This window comes from Aythya marila (assembly GCF_965140915.1).
Source record: "Aythya marila genome assembly, chromosome: Z".
Taxonomy (NCBI): domain Eukaryota; kingdom Metazoa; phylum Chordata; class Aves; order Anseriformes; family Anatidae; genus Aythya; species Aythya marila.
The window spans coordinates 15,263,269-15,281,537 of NC_139080.1; the positions used below are offsets into that span (position 1 = coordinate 15,263,269).

At 39.3% G+C, this 18,269-nt stretch overlaps 1 protein-coding gene across 6 annotated transcripts in view; it reads left to right on the plus strand.

The window, feature by feature from the left end:
• The window catches only part of GHR (growth hormone receptor), a 137,938-nt gene extending 125,754 nt beyond the window's left edge, over positions 1 to 12,184 (plus strand). For all 6 annotated transcript variants that reach the window (XM_082783429.1, XM_082783428.1, XM_082783433.1 and 3 more), the window contains 4 exons: positions 3,989 to 4,160; positions 6,326 to 6,416; positions 9,039 to 9,108; positions 9,379 to 12,184. In XM_082783429.1, coding sequence (XP_082639555.1) covers positions 3,989 to 4,160; positions 6,326 to 6,416; positions 9,039 to 9,108; positions 9,379 to 10,341 — 1,296 coding nt within the window. In that variant the 3' untranslated portion in view covers positions 10,342 to 12,184. The remainder of the gene's footprint in view (positions 1 to 3,988; positions 4,161 to 6,325; positions 6,417 to 9,038; positions 9,109 to 9,378) is intronic.
• Positions 12,185 to 18,269: the final 6,085 nt, after the last annotated feature.

The following is an 18,269-nucleotide window of genomic DNA, read 5'->3' on the forward strand; positions in this document are numbered from 1 at the left end:
TGACTGTAGGGGTAATAAATGAAAATGTATACTATGAAGTGTTTATACCTCAAATTTTTTAAGTTTTCATTTGAAAATCATGGATTTATCATGTAGTTAGTTTTCCTGTTACAGGTAAAAGTTGTTCCCAGCTTACCTAAATGTATAGGCTAACTGCCAATATGTCACAGAATATTTGCATATGGAGACTTCTCTCTGAATACATGCTCAATGAAGTCAGAACATCTTTTCAGAGAAGAACCCTTTCTTTGTTTTCTTATTAATATGAACTGAATTAAATGGCAGAAGGAAAGCAGATAGTACTTTTAAGAACTTGTCTAAATCTACAAAAAGCAAGTTTAGCATCTGAAACATGGTCAAGTTGGTTTGTTGGCCTTCATCCATGAAAGACCTTGGAGCCCTTCTCACCTCTGATCCTTTTCAATGTTATTTTTTTCTGTTTATCCTCATCCTTGTTAGTAAGTCTAAAGCCAAACAGGACTTATATTGTCTATATCTTTTTCCTAATAATTTTCTGAATTTTATTTTCCTAATAATTTTCTCTATATACATGTTTAAGCTATATATGGGGTTGAAATTAGATGACCTTTAAGGTCCCTTCCAACCCAAAACATTCTGTGATTCCATGATTCTATATCTACTGTATTGCCTCTATATTTTAAGTGAATTGACTTAACTTTAGGGAGTAAATCAGTACTCCTTAAGAACCTGAAAATCTGCAGAGTGTTTATGAGATTTACAAAAGCAGGTGGCAATACAGGTACTTCTTTAAAAATGCACATTTTGATCTTTTTATAAGCCATTAGATATCAATGACATAAATCCTCAACTAAGCCATTGTTCTTGCTCCAGTATCATCAATAATTCCAGTATGCCTTAAGAATGGTTCTCCTCAGGAGAGCAAACCTTGAAGTTCGGTATTTCTTCTTGCAGAAAACAGATACTGCTGAATACTCTACTTACCTCAAGAAAAACAGTACTGTAGATTATATTGTAATGGAGCTGTACATATTGTATTGTTATTGTATCTTTCATTTTAAAAGCACAAACATGACATTGAGAACCTATCAGTTAGAACACAAAAAAGAAATTTTTGAACAACAACTTGGTCTGGACAAAGACAGTGGCAGATTTGTTAGTAGTGTAGCAGCAGTTTCATTCTGCATTCATTGCATTTGCAAACACCTTCTAAAGTAAGTGTTGAAGCAGTAAAGAGAGGGATATGTGTTAAACTGTTACTAAATTACTAGTTTTATGCACAAAGGATAATCTCACACTGCATAAATATATAATAATGGTTTGCACATATAACTGATCCAAAAAACGATATAGAAATGAATTCATAGTGCTTAAATTCTAAGTCACACCCTTGCTGAGATTTACATCTAATTTTTTTAGAGGTTTGGGGGTGAACTTGTTTGATACTTCATACATCATACATTTTTTCAATCAATTTTCTAAATGAAAATAGATTATGTATTGAAAGAGGACTAAGACATTAATTGGTAAACTATTATAACAGTAAATTGCAGTGATAAGAGGATCAAAAATATTTTGAGAACCTTGCTAACAACAATACAATCCCCACCCTTACAGAGTGGCTGGTTTTGAGACAAAGCCAAATTTCATCTGGTTCACAATTTGAAAAACATTCATTGTTGGTACTAGGTCCTGGGTATCGTTTTAAAATTCTACTCTTTTATGATGAAGTGTTGTCCGCTACAGTCACTAGACTAAAACTGAAGAGGGCTAGACCAGCGAGGGCTCTGCTGGCTCTGCTAAGTTGTTGGATTTCAGATTGGAAAGTCAATTTCTTAGTGCAGTGCAGTGTGCTTAAGGCCTGGAAGCATGGCATGCTACCTCCATTGCTGCATCCCCACAGCACTGTGTCTGAGCTGGTTAACTAACCCTCCTGAGAGCTGGGCTTGCTAGTCTGCTGGGTGCTAACTAAACTCATCCCCCTACACTGCCTTAGGTGTGCAACCTACTACCTGCGTGTGGTGTGGGTGTCCCACTTCACACTGTGCCTGCCCTAAGGGTAGCCCCAAACCTCTCCCTGGCCATGCATCTCCCAGGCCTCACCGCAGGGTCAGCAGCAGCCACCGCCACAGGGCCTGTCAGGCCTGGGCCAGCCTCTGCTACCAGTGCCTCCCAGCCACCAGGGACAGGGCTGCTCTGTGGCCTGTTTTAACGCCACCTTGCAGACAGGCAGCACCGTCACAGCCCAGCATGGCCATTGATTTTCACTCAGCAGAGTACGGCAGTCAGATCGTAGCCCCAGCAACCCAGCAGTCTGCATCTGAAGCTCCCCTTCAGACACTAAATGCTTGTTGTATGCTGCGTGCATTTTTGTTAGTTATCTCATCTCTCCCATATGGCTTTTAATTAATTTCATCCAGATGAGAAATGCTATTCATCTCTCCAGTTCATACGCTAACTTCTCTGTTCTCATGTGCAGTTTTGTTAGTCCACAGATGGTCTGGGGGCATCCTGCACATTAACCAGTTACCTGTTCTGTAGCAACCCTTTCCAATTTCAGGTCATTGCAGTTATACAGCTGCAGCAACTCTACTGCACATCCTTCAGGACTCCATTTTGGCCTGCATACTGCCTTTTCCAAGTGCTGCTGTTATCTGTGATGCATAAAATTTTGTGTGGCCAGCACCCATCTCCTAAGTATCTCTATTAGTTGCTCTAGAAAAAAAAAAAACACACATTGTTACATGCTGTAAAATTGCAGTGTGCTCTGTTTTGTGGCTTCATCACACAAAATTAGTAAACTAGATTAACATAGATCAGATTCCCTTCCCAACACTTTGAAACTGGACGGGTTTACCATATTATAAACCTCTGTGATGCATAGAGCAATGGTTCTTCAGGATCTTGTGCTCATCCACTAACAGAGAAAAGCAGTCTACCTGATCACTGCCTTGTCCAAAATCTGACCACTTAACTGTCAGAACACTTGGTGTAGAGGCATCAAGGATCACAAGTACTCCACAGATCACAGCTAACAATAGAATTTGTTTCAAATTTAGATTATGCAGCCATAGTGATTATTGGGTTGGATTGTTCGTTCTTTTTTGAAATCCCCAATAGGTATTATTTTTCAGGTGTTTTAATTCTTAGCCCACTGTGAATTTTGCCAGTATCATCCTTCTGAAGTAAAAGTAGAGTATAAAACATCTGCCACATTGATTTATATTTTGTGCACATTTTCCTCGTGTTTTTTTTTTTTGTTTTGTTTTGTTTTTTGTTTTTTTGTTTTTACTTGTGTTGGGCTGTTGGAGCTCAAATACATATTCTGAGAGAAGCAGTAGAAGAGAGATTTCACATATTAAGACTTACAGTGTGACTTCCAGCATAGTTTGATATGCAGCAGTAAGTAAGAATGTTGTAATTAATACTTAATATAGAAGTCTCAAGACATACAATGTCATAACAGTTCTACCAAAGTCTCCATACATTATCCCATTTTATATGTAGTTGAAGATTTGGAGAGTTATGCAGCCTTGCCTAAATACTTATATTTGTAAGATATAATAAATTTGGTTAGATGATCTTTAAATATTTTTTCGTCTTACAATTAATTCCATAGTTTTAAGATATCCATTTTACTTTAGCAAGGTTTTCGGCACTATGAAGTCAGTAATATTGTGTCAACAGTAAGAAGGATTTTCAACTTGGTAAAATCAGTGGGAGATACTCACACTACCCACTTAGAGCATATAAGTGGGGGCAGCTGCCATTTTTCACTGTTGATTTAGAGACTTTGGATTCTCTTCTGTTTGGTCCTCTGAATCACAACAAGGCCCAGTAGCTAGTAAGTCTGAAGTGAATGATGTGAATTTTCTCTGAACTCTTCAATGTATTCTTGAAGTTCCAGGTAGCAAAAATGCCTTTAAATGGTTATTTCTGAAATCAAGAAGTAGTGTTAAACTGCAGGTTAAACTCAAACAAATAAATCACAGTCATTCTGTCTTTACAGTTAGAACCCAGGCTCTCAACAATGGTTCCACTGTACTCTCTGAAGATGGGACGAGATTATGAGATACGAGTCCGATCAAGACAACGTACCTCCGAAAAATTTGGGGAGTTCAGTGAAATCCTCTATGTATCTTTTTCTCAAGCAGGCGTTGAATTTGTTCATTGCGCTGAAGGTAAATAAGTGAGGTGCAATGAAGTGTTTTTATAACCATTGCTGTCTTCATGCCTTTTTTTTTTCTCCTTCCCTTTGATGTGGTATACTTAAATGGATTGATGATTCAGCCTACCACATGAAAATCATTTGGTGAGATTGAGTATGTGCAAGTTCCATACACAGGTTCAGAATTACATTCAGCAAGACTGTTTCCCAGCTCATCAGAGAACAAAAGTACAGATAGTTTTAAGAAATAATAACAGCTTTTGCAAATGCTATAGAGCCCAAAATAAAGACAGTTAAATCTCATCCTTCATTGTTTAAGCTGAGCACTCCAGCAATGAAGAGGAGAATTTTTACTAATAAGGTGTTTTAATATTTGCTGACTTTGTTATCAGAATGATGTGCTTTCCTGATCTGCCTAGTTCAATCAAGGACAGTGTTTTTCATATTCTTTCTTTTGTGCTTGTAGTTGTTTTTTAAAGTGCTGTTAAAAACAGAAGAAGAAGCAACCATTGAGCACCGCATTTTTTCTGTGAAAGGAATGAGACAGTGCTTTTTCATAAAGCATTCTCTTTAAAGGTCTGAGCTACTAAATTAACTCTTAAAAATATGAAGTCATCAGCAAATTGTTTTAACAAACTGCTTTGCCTCTTTTTCCAAAGTATTAGTTTAGGAGTTAAATCAAACCACTCATAACTCTTATCATTCTAAGTCTTGACATAGCCCCCTTTTTAACACTTTGCATTACTAATTTTCATTCCTCATTTATATGAATAGCTCATGTTCCATCCACATTGTTTTGTTACCCCAAATCAATCTGCATTACCAAGGTTTTCATATGAACAAAATTAAAATACTGTGAAAATCGAAGCCCATCATACTAGCACAGTTTTCCTCAGTCACTACAATCCAAATTCATCAAATTGATTCATTTCTGTACATCTCACATAGCAGAAGTGATCTTATTTGCTGGATCAGTTCTCTTACATGTACAGCACTGCTGAATCAGGACACAAGTTGGAAGTAGACAAGGGAAAACTGAGAAAGCATAAGATGGGTCTGGCAAAATGTATTCGTCCATGTTTTGTATTTCACCTTTAGGAACACAGACTTGAAATTTTCTGTGTTAAAAGTTATGTATCTAAACTGAAATATAGTATGCTAATTTTTTGAAGAAGGTAGACTCTGGTCTTACTGACATGAGAAGAAGTTACTGGTTCTCCATTAAAACAGGGACCTGTCTAACACAGACACTTCTAGATAGAACCTTAAATACTCAGATTTGAAAACATGCAGTCAAAACTTTAAGCTGGAAGCAGATACCTAAAACTGGTGCCTAAAAATATATTTTTTTTCCCCAAAAGGCCATATATTTATGTTCACGTATAGAATTCTAAAGCTCCCTGTCCAGTATTTCTTGGCCCAAAAAATGAGTGAAGTTGGTAAACTTAAATTTGGGAATAAATTAAAAGAAACTAAGGCTACAGCCAGAATAAAGTTTTCTATACTTTGTATTCTGCAGTGTTGGTGTAAGTATGATGGAATTGACAGTATTTAAAAGCTAAAGCATTACATTTACCAACATTTTCTTTGTTCCTATCACATCACTTCAATTAATGACCTTTTCTTCTTTTTTTTTTTTTTGCACTGATTGATACAGCCCATGACATAATTAATGTTCTGCCTTTAGAAAGATTGATGTTCTGCCTTTGAAAAGAGTAATATTATGGCTTTTGACGCCCCCATATTTTAGTTTCTAAGAGAGAGGAATACTTTGTCTATGATTTAATGGAGTTACATGCTATTAATGATGTTCTCTCAGCTTAGGCAAACAGAACCCATCGCATGCTCTGCAACTACTGGTAGTGTGTCCCAAGCAGGCAGAATTTTCTTCTTGTCTTCTTTCGTTACATATATTGTCAGTGCCAAGATCCCATTCATATCAAAAAGCTCACTCTGTCTTTGCAAGGAGTCTTGGTAGAGTCATGAATGCAATATGGAATCTGTTGATACCAAAGGGTATTTTTATTTCTTCTTGCTACAGAACTTTAACATTTATATAACCAAAAATTCTTCTATAAGTTTGTAGGACTTTGGAATTCTTGTGGCAGAGAAGGTGGAAGTTAAAGATGCAACAGAGATGCAGATTCCTGCTAATATGTTTTTGCTCTGTGTTTTCAGAAATTGAGTTTCCATGGTTCCTAGTTGTTATCTTCGGAGCATGTGGGCTGGCTGTAACAGTGATCTTAATCCTGTTGTCTAAACAACCAAGGTAGGGATCTTTGTCCATCAGATTTTATTTACTTGTAGTTTAAAAAAAGGATGCTTCAACTTTTTCAAATTTGGGGGAGTAGAAACTATTTTGACTGTTGCTGTCCATCCTCTTAAGTTACATGGATGCTGGTATATGTACATGTACATACCGGTCCTTGAGCAGGAGGAATCTGATTATTTTGACGGCTTCCATTCATTTTAGATTGCAGAACATTTTATAATACAGTATTTACTTAGTTAATTTACTTAGGCTTTGAAGGGGATTTTTTTTTGTCCATTCAAATTTTGTAAATGCTGTCTTTACACACTTCCTGTTCAAAAGTTTCACTCAAACATATGGCTTTATATTTGTTTTTGTTCTTGGACTATTCCAGTAATCTGACTAGTTCTTTACTGAGCCAAGGAAAAGAACTTGAGTCATAGGGCAGTATTTGGTATCTGTGGATAGACTGCCGCTCCTATAAATAACAGGAACAAAATAAGACAAAACTCAGGATTGTGTCATTTATAAAAATGACACGATGGCACATTTATAAGAATGACAGAATGGTCTCACAGTGAACTCATCCCCTAAAACGTGTGTTCAGGGATGGGTTTTGGCAGAACTAATTCACCTTAGATGTCATTACAGTACTGTCCTAGACTATGGAGCAGCACCATGGTCCAGCCCCAGTGCACGCAGGCATGTTGTTAGTGGTGTTATATATACACGTGAAAAATGAACACTGAAGTGTTTTGCATTGTACCAGTGTAAGGACAAGTCACTGAAATGAAAACAAGATGGTGCAGTTGGAGCTACCTCTAAAAAAATAATTTAGGCAAGCAGCTCTATGCTTTAGCAGTGTTCAACTTCCAGTAAGCCACTCCCTACAATAGCATCCTGATCCTGGAGTTAAGGTCAAGGTTCCCAACACAATGAATGGCAAGAGCTAGACATGTCAGATTGGTGCAAGGAGATCTCACACACAGGACCAGAAGTTTACCACTCAACACACTGAGCAAGGAGAGGCTTGGTCACAAAAATCCCAAGGGCTGAAGCACATCTCTGATTACAGCTCATTTTCTTCAGTGCTAATCATGATTACTGGAGAAAGCTTTTCTCCACTGAGTACCCTTTATCCAGGATGTACTTCTGGACCTATACGCCTCCCATTCCTTCAATCTTGTGCATATGAATGTTGTGCTGGGAGTGGCAATACCTCCTGCAGAGGAGACAGAGGCTGCACAGATTTCCAGCAATGCAAAATATCCAGGTTGTTTCTTCCTGTATCTGAAAAGATCCAAATTCATACTTCTTCAGTCTGATCTGACAAGTTCTGAACTAGGCTCTCTAGGACAGATGCCCCAGGTTTAGGCCATTTTCTTTGAGAGTTGAGAGATGCAGGCTTAAACTACCTTAAGGCTGAGAAAGGCACTGAGTGTAGTTTTCTCTCCTTGATTATTTCTCGAGGCAGAGAGTGGTAAACTCTGTCAGCTGTTTTGTTAGATGCAGTGCCCAATCCTGCCAGAATATCTGATTTGTGGATTCAACTGGAAATGCAGATCTTAAACTAGTACACTGACAGCACAGCTAGCACAACCCCTCCAGGGATTAAGTGGAAAATTACAGGATTTCTGGCTCTCATTGAGGCTTTACTGGGCAGAACATTTGAGGGTCTGCCAAAAAACAAAAACAGCTGGGGAATGTGGGCCTTCTGTAGTTAAGCAGAAGGTGCCTAAATTTCTCTCTAGCACTTCTTCAGACTCCTCTGATAATCCCTGGACCTTGCTGAGGTCACTAACATTACAGCAAAATTAATAATTGGATTTGTTTCTGCCATTCTCACCATTTACCTTCTAAAATAGGCAAGTAGTCCAGTATAAAGACAACACTGAATTTCTCTTTTGGGGAGTACAGGAAATCTGTTTGCAAAAGAAGCAGGGAGGTAAAATGGAGGATAGGCATCACCCACTGATGCTGGATTTTTATCAATGTTATTTCCCAAATAGTTTGAAATTCTTTTTATGAAGGGTTAGAAAAATAGCTGTTTTCACAGTGTGTACATGCATAAGCAACTTACTCAGTCTTTGTCTACAAGGATAAAACTCTGCTGTTATTATATATTACTTTTTGCATTAATAATTCAGAAAACACAACAGTCATAGAGATAAAATACTGGCCTGCATTTATGCTGTTGTGTTTCTGTTTTATTTATTAGTTCTAAAGTAATTCATTCTTTTCACCAACTCCCTTTTTCTGTTCCCCTCTTTAAATTTATTGGGCTTATGCAAGACTACTTTATCCCTCAAAAAAAACTTTGGGAAATTACATAAAAAGGGAAAGTATTGACAATGCTCTAGGAATTTACTCTCCTTCTATGAGTGTTAAAATAACAGAATGTTGTCAGAATGGAGTCCAGCATAAGTGTATATGATTTCAGCAAGGCAGGCTGCAGAAAGCTTTTTTATTATTTGGAATGAGAGAAAAATAACAATCATTCTTTTCCTAAGCACTACTTTAAATTGAATTTTCAAGCATTTCAATTTTTAAGTAAGTCTAAACACAATGTAAAGCTCTTTTCTTTCAACCTTCCTCAGAAAGGACTGCTGTAAATTAAAAACTAACATTTATTTTTTCCAGGTTAAAAATGCTGATTTTTCCTCCTGTGCCAGTTCCAAAGATTAAAGGGATTGACCCAGATCTCCTGAAGGTAATGTTGTGCTTTAAAATCTACAATGGGAATCCCAGTAACAGGTAACGATTGTTGTCCCTAGCAGAACAAATCTGTATGAAGAAACTGCTACATTTTATGGCAACATGGGGGAGTTACGACAAATTAGTTTTCAAAAATACAGAAAAAAAAAATGGTACCTTGCAGTTATTAGATCAGCTGCAGTTACTTTTGCTTAAATTGACATCATAAAAAGCACAAACATCATTATTCTTTTCTTTGCAACATCCCTTTTTTCTTGTTTTATAGAAAGGAAAGCTAGATGAAGTGAACTCCATCTTAGCCAGCCATGACAGCTACAAGACACAGCTATACAATGATGACTTGTGGGTCGAGTTCATTGAGCTGGACATAGACGACTCCGATGAAAAGAACAGAGTCTCAGACACCGACAGGCTCCTGAGTGATGATCGTCTGAAATCACACAGCTGCTTGGGAGCAAAAGATGATGATTCTGGACGGGCCAGTTGCTGCGAACCAGATATTCCGGAGACAGACTTCAGTGCAAGCGACACGTGTGATGCCATCTCTGATATCGATCAGTTCAAAAAGGTAACTGATAAAGAAGAAGATCTCTTGTGCCTTGACAGGAAAGATGATGACGATTCCCTTCCAACTCTTGCTAACGCAGACGCCCAGCAGCCGCATACCAATACGCAGTCTGAACGCAGTGAGTCGTGGCCACCTTTTGCAGACAGCAGCGGCTCAGCTAGTCCATCAGTCCATACCCAGCTCAGTAACCAGAATTCCTTGACAAACACTGACTTCTATGCGCAAGTGAGTGATATTACTCCAGCAGGCAGTGTTGTGCTTTCACCAGGGCAGAAATCCAAGGTGGGGAGAGCACAGTGTGAAGGCTGCACAGAACAAAGCTTCGCCATGGACAGTGCCTATTTCTGCGAGGCAGATGTGAAAAAATGTATTGCTGTGACTTCCCAGGAAGAGGATGAGCCGCGTGTGCAGGAGCAAAGCTGTAATGAGGACGCTTACTTCACCACAGAGAGCCTTACCACTACTGGTATCAGTCTTGGGGCTTCGATGGCAGAAACCCCAAGTCTGGAGATGCCTGTCCCAGACTATACTTCTATCCATATAGTTCACTCTCCACAAGGCCTTGTGCTCAATGCAACTGCACTGCCTGTGCCAGAGAAAGAATTCAACATGTCTTGTGGCTATGTGAGCACAGATCAGCTGAACAAAATCATGCCGTAGCTCTCCTTTGACTAGGTGTGTGCAGTATTTTACAGCAGAGAGTCAGCTTGGGCTTGTATGGTGAAACCAAAATGAAGTCTAAACGTTTCTCGTGGTTCTTATAATTTTATCTCAAGTGTTGAAGCATAAAATATTCATCAAAATATTCCTATTGTTCTGTAAATATTATCTATGAATTTGTCTTGAGACTGTTTTACTAGCCGTGACTGTCTTGTTCTCGTGGGTGTTGATTTTTGTGATACTAAACATTGAAATGACTATGTTTAATGTACAGTAAATCATGCTTTTTGATAAAGCTAAAAATCAGGTGGTCTAAAGTCTAAGAATTTAGTAAAAATCAAATGCTGTTGACAGAGATCTTTATATCAATAATTGGGAACTGAGCATAGGTTAAAAAAAAAAAAGTAATTTGAATAAAACATTTATTTTGATCTATATAAATTAATAAAATGTATTTTAATATTTTAGTCAAAAAAGCGTAGATGTTTTATATTATACTACACACTGTAGTTTAATTATGATGACCCATCCAAGGAGCGTAATTGCTGCAATCTTAAAAAGGAGTTTTCTGTTTTATAAAATTTTTGTTTGCAGCAAAAATTAAAAATAGTTTTTTACAGAGCCATTTTATACCTCCAGAGGAATCTGTAGAGAAATTTTGAAATATTGTAGGAACTTAGAGCAACTGATCCTATTACTTTCTTATGGTGACTAATATAGAAATATATAGAAAATTTAAAGTTTTATAGAAAACTTTAAACTATACAAATTATTTCAACAAAAGATTCTGTTCTTCGTCGAGTTCTGGTTAATGATAATAATACGCTTTTTTATAAGCAAGATTTTGTTGACCACAATATTAAATAGCATGAAACTACACTTTAATTGAAAGATTTTGAAAACACATGAATAAGCTCTGGTGACTTAACAGCATAATCTTTTTGCTTTTGACCAACTTCTGAAGCCCTCCAACAGCCAAAGCTACCGCTACAGTTATTGTTTGTGCCACATGAAGTATTGATTAAGAAAATAAAACAAGGACTTCAGGATTTGGCCAGCAGTTGATTTTTAAAGCTAAAACTGGTTTGAAAGGCTTCAATGGAACAAGCAAATTGAATACAGTATTGTTCAAATGAGTTTATCTTCTTTGCAGCCTAACAGCATCTCCTGTGACTGCGTTAGGCAGACTTTCTTAGGAAAGGCAAGAAAACCAAAACTCAGTGGGAATGCTCTCTTTGTTATTAAGTATACTAAGAGCTTGATAGGGCTTTGCAATGAAATGTTATTGCTTCAGAAGTTACCTTGCTAGGCTGTAGTTCCGTCATGACAGGGTTCTTCTGAGAAAGCAAATGGGGATGTTCATTGCCATGGTCTGACCTGAACAGTGTGTGAAGTGCAGTGAATGCAGGTCTTGCTCATGATGTCTCCCACTGAACTCACTGATGCTCTCTTTGTGACCAAGGGCTACAGGACTGGGCCCAACTATTCAGTGGGATTTTTACGTTTAGCACGTACTTTATGGTAAATGTGCATTAGATATTCTGCTAATTTGCTGCTATATTTTTCTAACAGCTACATTATTTAGTTTCATATAAAATTTCATAGATGATAGACACTAATGCAAGTAATGCCTATGTGTGTGTTTGGAAGAAGTTTCTTACTCTGTTTCTATTGCCAAAAATAGTTAAATACCTCAATCAAACTCAGAATGTCATTTTGGTACTTTACTGGTCACACAAGCCATTATAAGCCGGTCAGAAGATGTGTCTTTCAGTTTCTATTTAACTTTCCTTATGTCAGTGTTTTGTTTGTTTTCCTCAAAGTTTAATAAATGTATTGTCTTTGATCTGTCCTGACACACTGTGTTTTATTTCAGATAATTCAATGCTTATGGAGAAGAGAGATTCTGTCAGGATCACGTATTTCTTACTGAGTAAAGTAGAAGGCATCTTTCCTTAGAAGAGAGGCAATACCTGCTGGATTCAGTGTTTTCACTGGCTGATATGTATTTAGTTAAAAATAGAAGTACAGGCCTAAATTTATAGATAGAGATTGGACATGCTGTACCCAGAATTGGCCCAGACGTGTTACTAATTTAGCAGGCCAGTTTACCTTTAGCTGGAACAGCCTGTGGTTGCAAATAAATAAACTGCATTAGCTCAAGATTTACACCTACAGTTCAATCTACAAATCAGATATTCTGACAGACCTCGATAGTTATTTACAGTTATACCCAAAACCTACCAGTACTTGAACTCTGAAAAGTCAGAAATGCCAGATAGTCTGTCTCTATGAAAAATGCCGTATTTTGAATGCTTCCCAGTGTGTAATGTAGTAATTTACTACTGCCGGTCTTCTCTATCCAGGAGTAGAGAGGGAGCTGTTGGAATCCAACTGGACACGGGTAAACCCCAGGGAATCACTGTATGATTCAGTTCCTTCTACACAGAAGTCCAGTGGCATGTGAGGTATATAATCAGGCTTCCAGGTGCTGATCCGAACAGCACAGGTCTGATGTAGATTCTGTCTCATCTAAAAGCCAAAAAGATGGTAGACTTACCAGCTGAATTGATCCTCGGTGGACAGAAACGGCTCAAGGAAAGTAAACATATTTGTGTCAGGTGGGCCTAAATTACCATTTTAGATAAGAGCCTAACAAGCTACCTAGCTGACCAGATACAGCTGTCTGCTTTAGGTGAGCTGGTGAGAGCTCTCCGGTCTTCATACCTCAAAGGTACCATTGACATTTTGTTCGCACCCAGACACAAAAATATATTTGTTAATTAAGATGTCTTAATGATTTGCTGAAAGATAAGCAAAGGAGGGCTATTGCTGTTCTGTTATGTTTTATGCTCTGAGTAAAAGCTTCAGCTACAGAACCCAATGCAAATGAACTATCATGCTGAGTAAATGTGGCTGCTTATAGCTCCTGCTTGAAGAGGTAAGCTTCAGAAGGCTTGTGCCTCTTTTAAGGCTGCAGGCCTACTTGAGCTCCAGTGGGGGTTTCATGGAAGCAAAATACCAGAAGTTATCTTCTGTTAATTAATGAGATAAACTCATTGAGCAAAATCCTTGATGAGCACCAAGGAAGAAAGGCAGGACTACATGGCCAAGAGCAAAGGAGGTAGGAGCTACAGTGATCTTCCTACAGGAATATCCTTTTTGGCCAAAACATCTTCTGTGTGCAGCTCACTCATATAAGTAAGAGACAGAAGGAGTGAATGGCTCAACATAGGTGTATGTTTGCAGGGAGGTAGTGTAGCCTTGTTTGGTGGTAACTATCTCCAACCAATTTAAAAGGACTGAGGAAAGCCCACTTGAGTTCCTGCCTGTCTCCATCTGTAGTGTAGCTCAAGTATTTACATGCCTAGTGTTGGTACACTGTGCGTACAATTCACTTGTTCAGAAGACAAATCCAAGTGTCAAGCTTCCAGCTATCTGAACTTTGCATTTTATACTGGCAATTCGCTGTTTTCTTGTGGAACAGAGCAACCTATTATTTCAAGGTATGATGCACTTTTCAGATACAGAAAAGCTTTTATTACACTGCTGCAAAGCAGCTTATTTATTTACTTTCACCTTTTCTTTGAAATGGAGGAAAAAATACACCTGTGCTGTACAGAAAGAGCCTCTGGGCCAGTAATTTGTTATTGTCTCTCTTATACTGAGAAGTAATGATACATATTGTATAAATGCTGGATGTATAAGTGAATGTAAAAGTGACAGCATTCACTCTTAGAAATGCTGACTAAATTTATACTTAATAAGTTTAATCAATGGCTAAAAGTTCAGGGTGAAAAGAAGCACATTTCATAGGGACACTGTAAACAAGGTGTATTTTGATCGTAAATACAGTAATTTTTACTGCATCTAAAGCTTTTGGCATGTAAATGGGCCTTAATTTTTCCCATTCTTGGAGTGACTTTTTGTGGTTGTATATTGTCGGGCAGAGGCTGGTCTGTATGGATATCTATATTCGGTAACCATGTTGGTTCTCAAAAAGCAAAAAGGACTTAATTTTCTTTGCTGACTGCCTTTTGTCATCATCGAGAAGCACACCTTAGTCTGATTTTTAGCCATTTTTCTCCATCAAGGACAATGTGCATTTCCCAGGTTTCCAAATTACTGAAAAAAGAGACACCACCATCTGTACCAGTTTCCGCAGAGATAAATCATTTTGTGAAACAAAATAACTTACATTTCTGTTCTTTACTACTTGAGTTGAAATACTGTTTTCCTGACTTGTTATACAGTAGATGAGATCAGCAGGTTATGACAGTTGTTCAGTCTTTCTGAATGAAATTTAACATTATCAAAGGTATATTCTGTTTTTTCAAAATAGTAAGCATACTAAAGAAGAAGAGGAAGGTGTTCTATAGACTTCTGTTTTTGTTAATGCTTCAAGTTTATGATGGCAGTCAATGCTGGGAGCACTCTACTGTCCTTCACGGCTTAGTACCACCACTTAAGAAGACCAGAGGAACAGAAAATTCCAAAATGTCAAAGGTCTAGTGGGTGAGAAAGAAGGCCAGCTGGGCTTAGTGGTGATCTTCTAGAGCTTAGGTGGACAAAGCAAGTGTATGGGTACTGGAAGTGAGGCTGGGCAAGGTGGGAGGACTGCAGCAACGCTGTTTTGCCATTGTAGGGAGAAAATTTGAGCAGACAAAGCTCAATTAGAGTTGAAGCTGGCCAGAACTGTGGGGATAATAAAAAGTTGTTTAAACATTTGTTTGTTCATTTGCTTTTTAGTATGTTAACAGCAAAAGGAGAACCAGAGATAGCATTGGTCTGTTACTTGGTGAGGGTGGTCACCTCACAAACAGAGATGTAGACAAAGCAGAGACATTTAATGCCTTTTTTGCCTGTCTTCAACACCAGTGATGAGCTCTGGGTCTCCTGGAGACCTGAGTTGAAGGACTATGACTGCAGTAATGATAAACTCCCAGCTGACCCCAAACTTAAGTGGAAATTGCTGCTCCAGCTGGATGCATATAAGTGTATGGGGCCCAAAAGGATTCATCCCAGGGTACTCAAATAGCTGGCTGATGTCATTGTGACTTCTGTTAATTATTTTTCAATGGTCTTGGGAATCTGGAGAGGTCCCAGTCAATTGGAAGCTTGTTCCAGTTTTCAAGAAGGGCAAGAAAGAAGACCCTGGTAATTACAGACCTGTCAGTCTCAGTTCAGTGCCTGGTGAATTTATGGAGAATATTATTCTGGGAGTTATTGAAAACCTGAAGGACAATGCAGTTTTTGGTCACACCCAACATGGGATCATGAGGTGGAATCCTCTTTAATGAACTTAATTTAATTTTATGACAAGGTTACCCACCCTGTTGACCAAGGGAAACCAGTTGATGTAATCTTTCTGGATTTCAGCAAAGCTTTCAATACTGTTTCTCACAAAATCCTTCTGGACAAAATGTCTAGCATATAACAGGACAAATACATAATGTGATGGGAGAACAGTTGGCTGATGGGTCAAGCTCAAAGGATTGTGGTAAATGGGGTTACGTCAGGCTCGCATCTGGTCATCTATGGGGTTCCACAGGGCTCCATTTTAGGGCCAGTTCTGTATAATGTTTTCATAAATGACTTGGATGTAGGACTTGAAGGTATACTGACCAATTTTAAGGACAACACTAAACTGGGAGGAGCTATTGACTCCCTTGGGGGTAGAGAGGCCTTGTAGAGAGATCGTGAAAAACGAGAGTGCTGGGCAATCACCAACAATATGAAGTTTTACAAAAGCAAATGACGGATTCATCACTTGGGACAGGCTGGGGGACAAAATGCTGGAGAGCAGCCACATGGAAATGGATCTGGGGGCTTTGGTTGACAGCAAGTTGAACACAAGCCAGCAGTGTGCCCTGGCAGCCAAAAGAGCCGACCATATGCTGGCGTGCATCAGGCACAGCACCGCTAGCTGGTCAAGGGAAGTCCTTTGTCAAGGTCAATGTCCTGCTCTGCTCTGCGCTGGTGTGGCCTCACCTCCAGTACTATGTGCAGGTTTGGATACTTCAAAATGAAAACTATTAGAAGGTGTCCAAAGGAGGTCTGTGAAGATGGCAAAGGGTCTAGAGGAGAAGACATATGAGGAGCAGCTGAGGTCCCTTGGTTTGCTCAGCCCAGAGCAGAGCAGGCTGAGAGGAGGCCTCATGGCAGCCTGCAGCTCCCTCACGAGGGGAGCGGAGGGGCAGGCGCTGAGCTCTGCTCTCTGGGGACAGCGACAGGACCTGAGGGAACGGCATGGAGCTGGGACAGGGGAGGGTCAGGCTGGGGGTTAGGGAAAGGCTCTGCACGCAGAGGGTGGTCAGGCACTGGGACGGGCTCCCCAGGGCAGTCAGTGGTCATGGCACTGAGACTGCTGGAGTTCAAGAAGCCTTTGGACAATGCTCTCAGACATAGGGTCTGGTTTCTGGTTTGTGCTGTGTGGATCTAGGAGTAGGACTCAACGATCCTTGTGGGTCCCTTCCAACTCAGGATATTCTGTGGTTCTGTGATTAGCTGATACAACAATGTATGTATCAGCGCAGTTGCAAGTTGTAAATCCATCTGAAATGTAGCCAGAGGCAACCTTTATTTCCCTGCACTGAGGTGTTATCACCAGGGCTTATTACCACACAGTCTGCAACAAGGAGTGTCTGACACAGGGTGCCAGATTAACTATTTTGAGAGGAAAAGAGAGAATAAAAAATAAAGCATGTTGTTTTTGTTTGTTTGTTTAATTAAAGAAACAATGTAGATTTTGTTGGGGAGGTCAGTGCTACAGAAGATTCCTATCATATTACACATTTTCCAGTTGTAATTCAGAACATCCTAGTTCACCAAAATGGAGGAATTGGTAATAACCAGCTTTTATATGCAATTGAGGTTTAGGAGAGAACACTGGATGTATTTTTATGCTAGAGTTCCCTCTGTTAAAATCTAATTTCCTTGTACAAATTCTGATTTCCGGCTAATCATTAATTGGATGCATAGCCAGTGCTTGAACTAGTATAGAAACCATGCCCTTAGGTCAAACAGAAGCAAGATCCAAGTATCACAGAATTGTAGGGGTTGGAAGGGACCTTGAGAGATCATCGGGTCCAACCCCCCTGCCAAAGCAGGTTCCTCAGAGCAGGTTGCCCAGGTAGGCGTCCAGATGGGCCTTGAATATGTCCAGAGAAGGAGACTCCACAACCTCCCCTGGGCAGCCTGTCCCACTGCTCCGTCACCCTCACCGTGAAGAAGTTAAGTTCTTTCTAATATTGGTGCCTTACTTCCAGTGATCCATAAAATTGCACAGAGCTCTTCAGCTCCAGCCGTAGTCGGCAGGATTCGAACCTGCGCGGGGAGACCCCAATGGATTTCTAGTCCATCGCCTTAACCACTCGGCCACAACTACACACAATTTACTACTTAGTGGCAACTATTCAAGACTCACCTTACCTGTTTTGTCTCATGCTAACAATTTCACCATCCTTGTTCCTAGGTGCTTATTTATTATACCTCACCTAGTTTGTTTCCTCCTCACCTCGTGACCTCATCCCGCACCTCTCTGGACTCATATCTAAGCTCTGAGTGTTTCCTCCACCAACAGGCTCCCAGTCATGCTTTCTGATGCACCTAAGTGCTGCAGTTCTGCCTGCTGAACTCTGGCCTTACTCCGCCACTCCTCTCTGTTCATTCCCTGTTCCTTGTGCTCAGCATTCACTCCCCACCCAAAAAGTAGCCCAAATCAATTTCTATGATTTGTATATTGCTCAAGAACTCTGGAATAACTGTGTTGAGTAAATATTTCCTCACCTTCTCTAATCAGGACTACTAGAAAACTAGAGAAAGTTCAGAAGCAGATAGAAGGGAGGAAACACAATAACAGTGGTGTTTAAGAATCACATCCAACAGAGCAGCAGCCAAAAGGAGTCAGCAATGCAAGGGTAATTAGT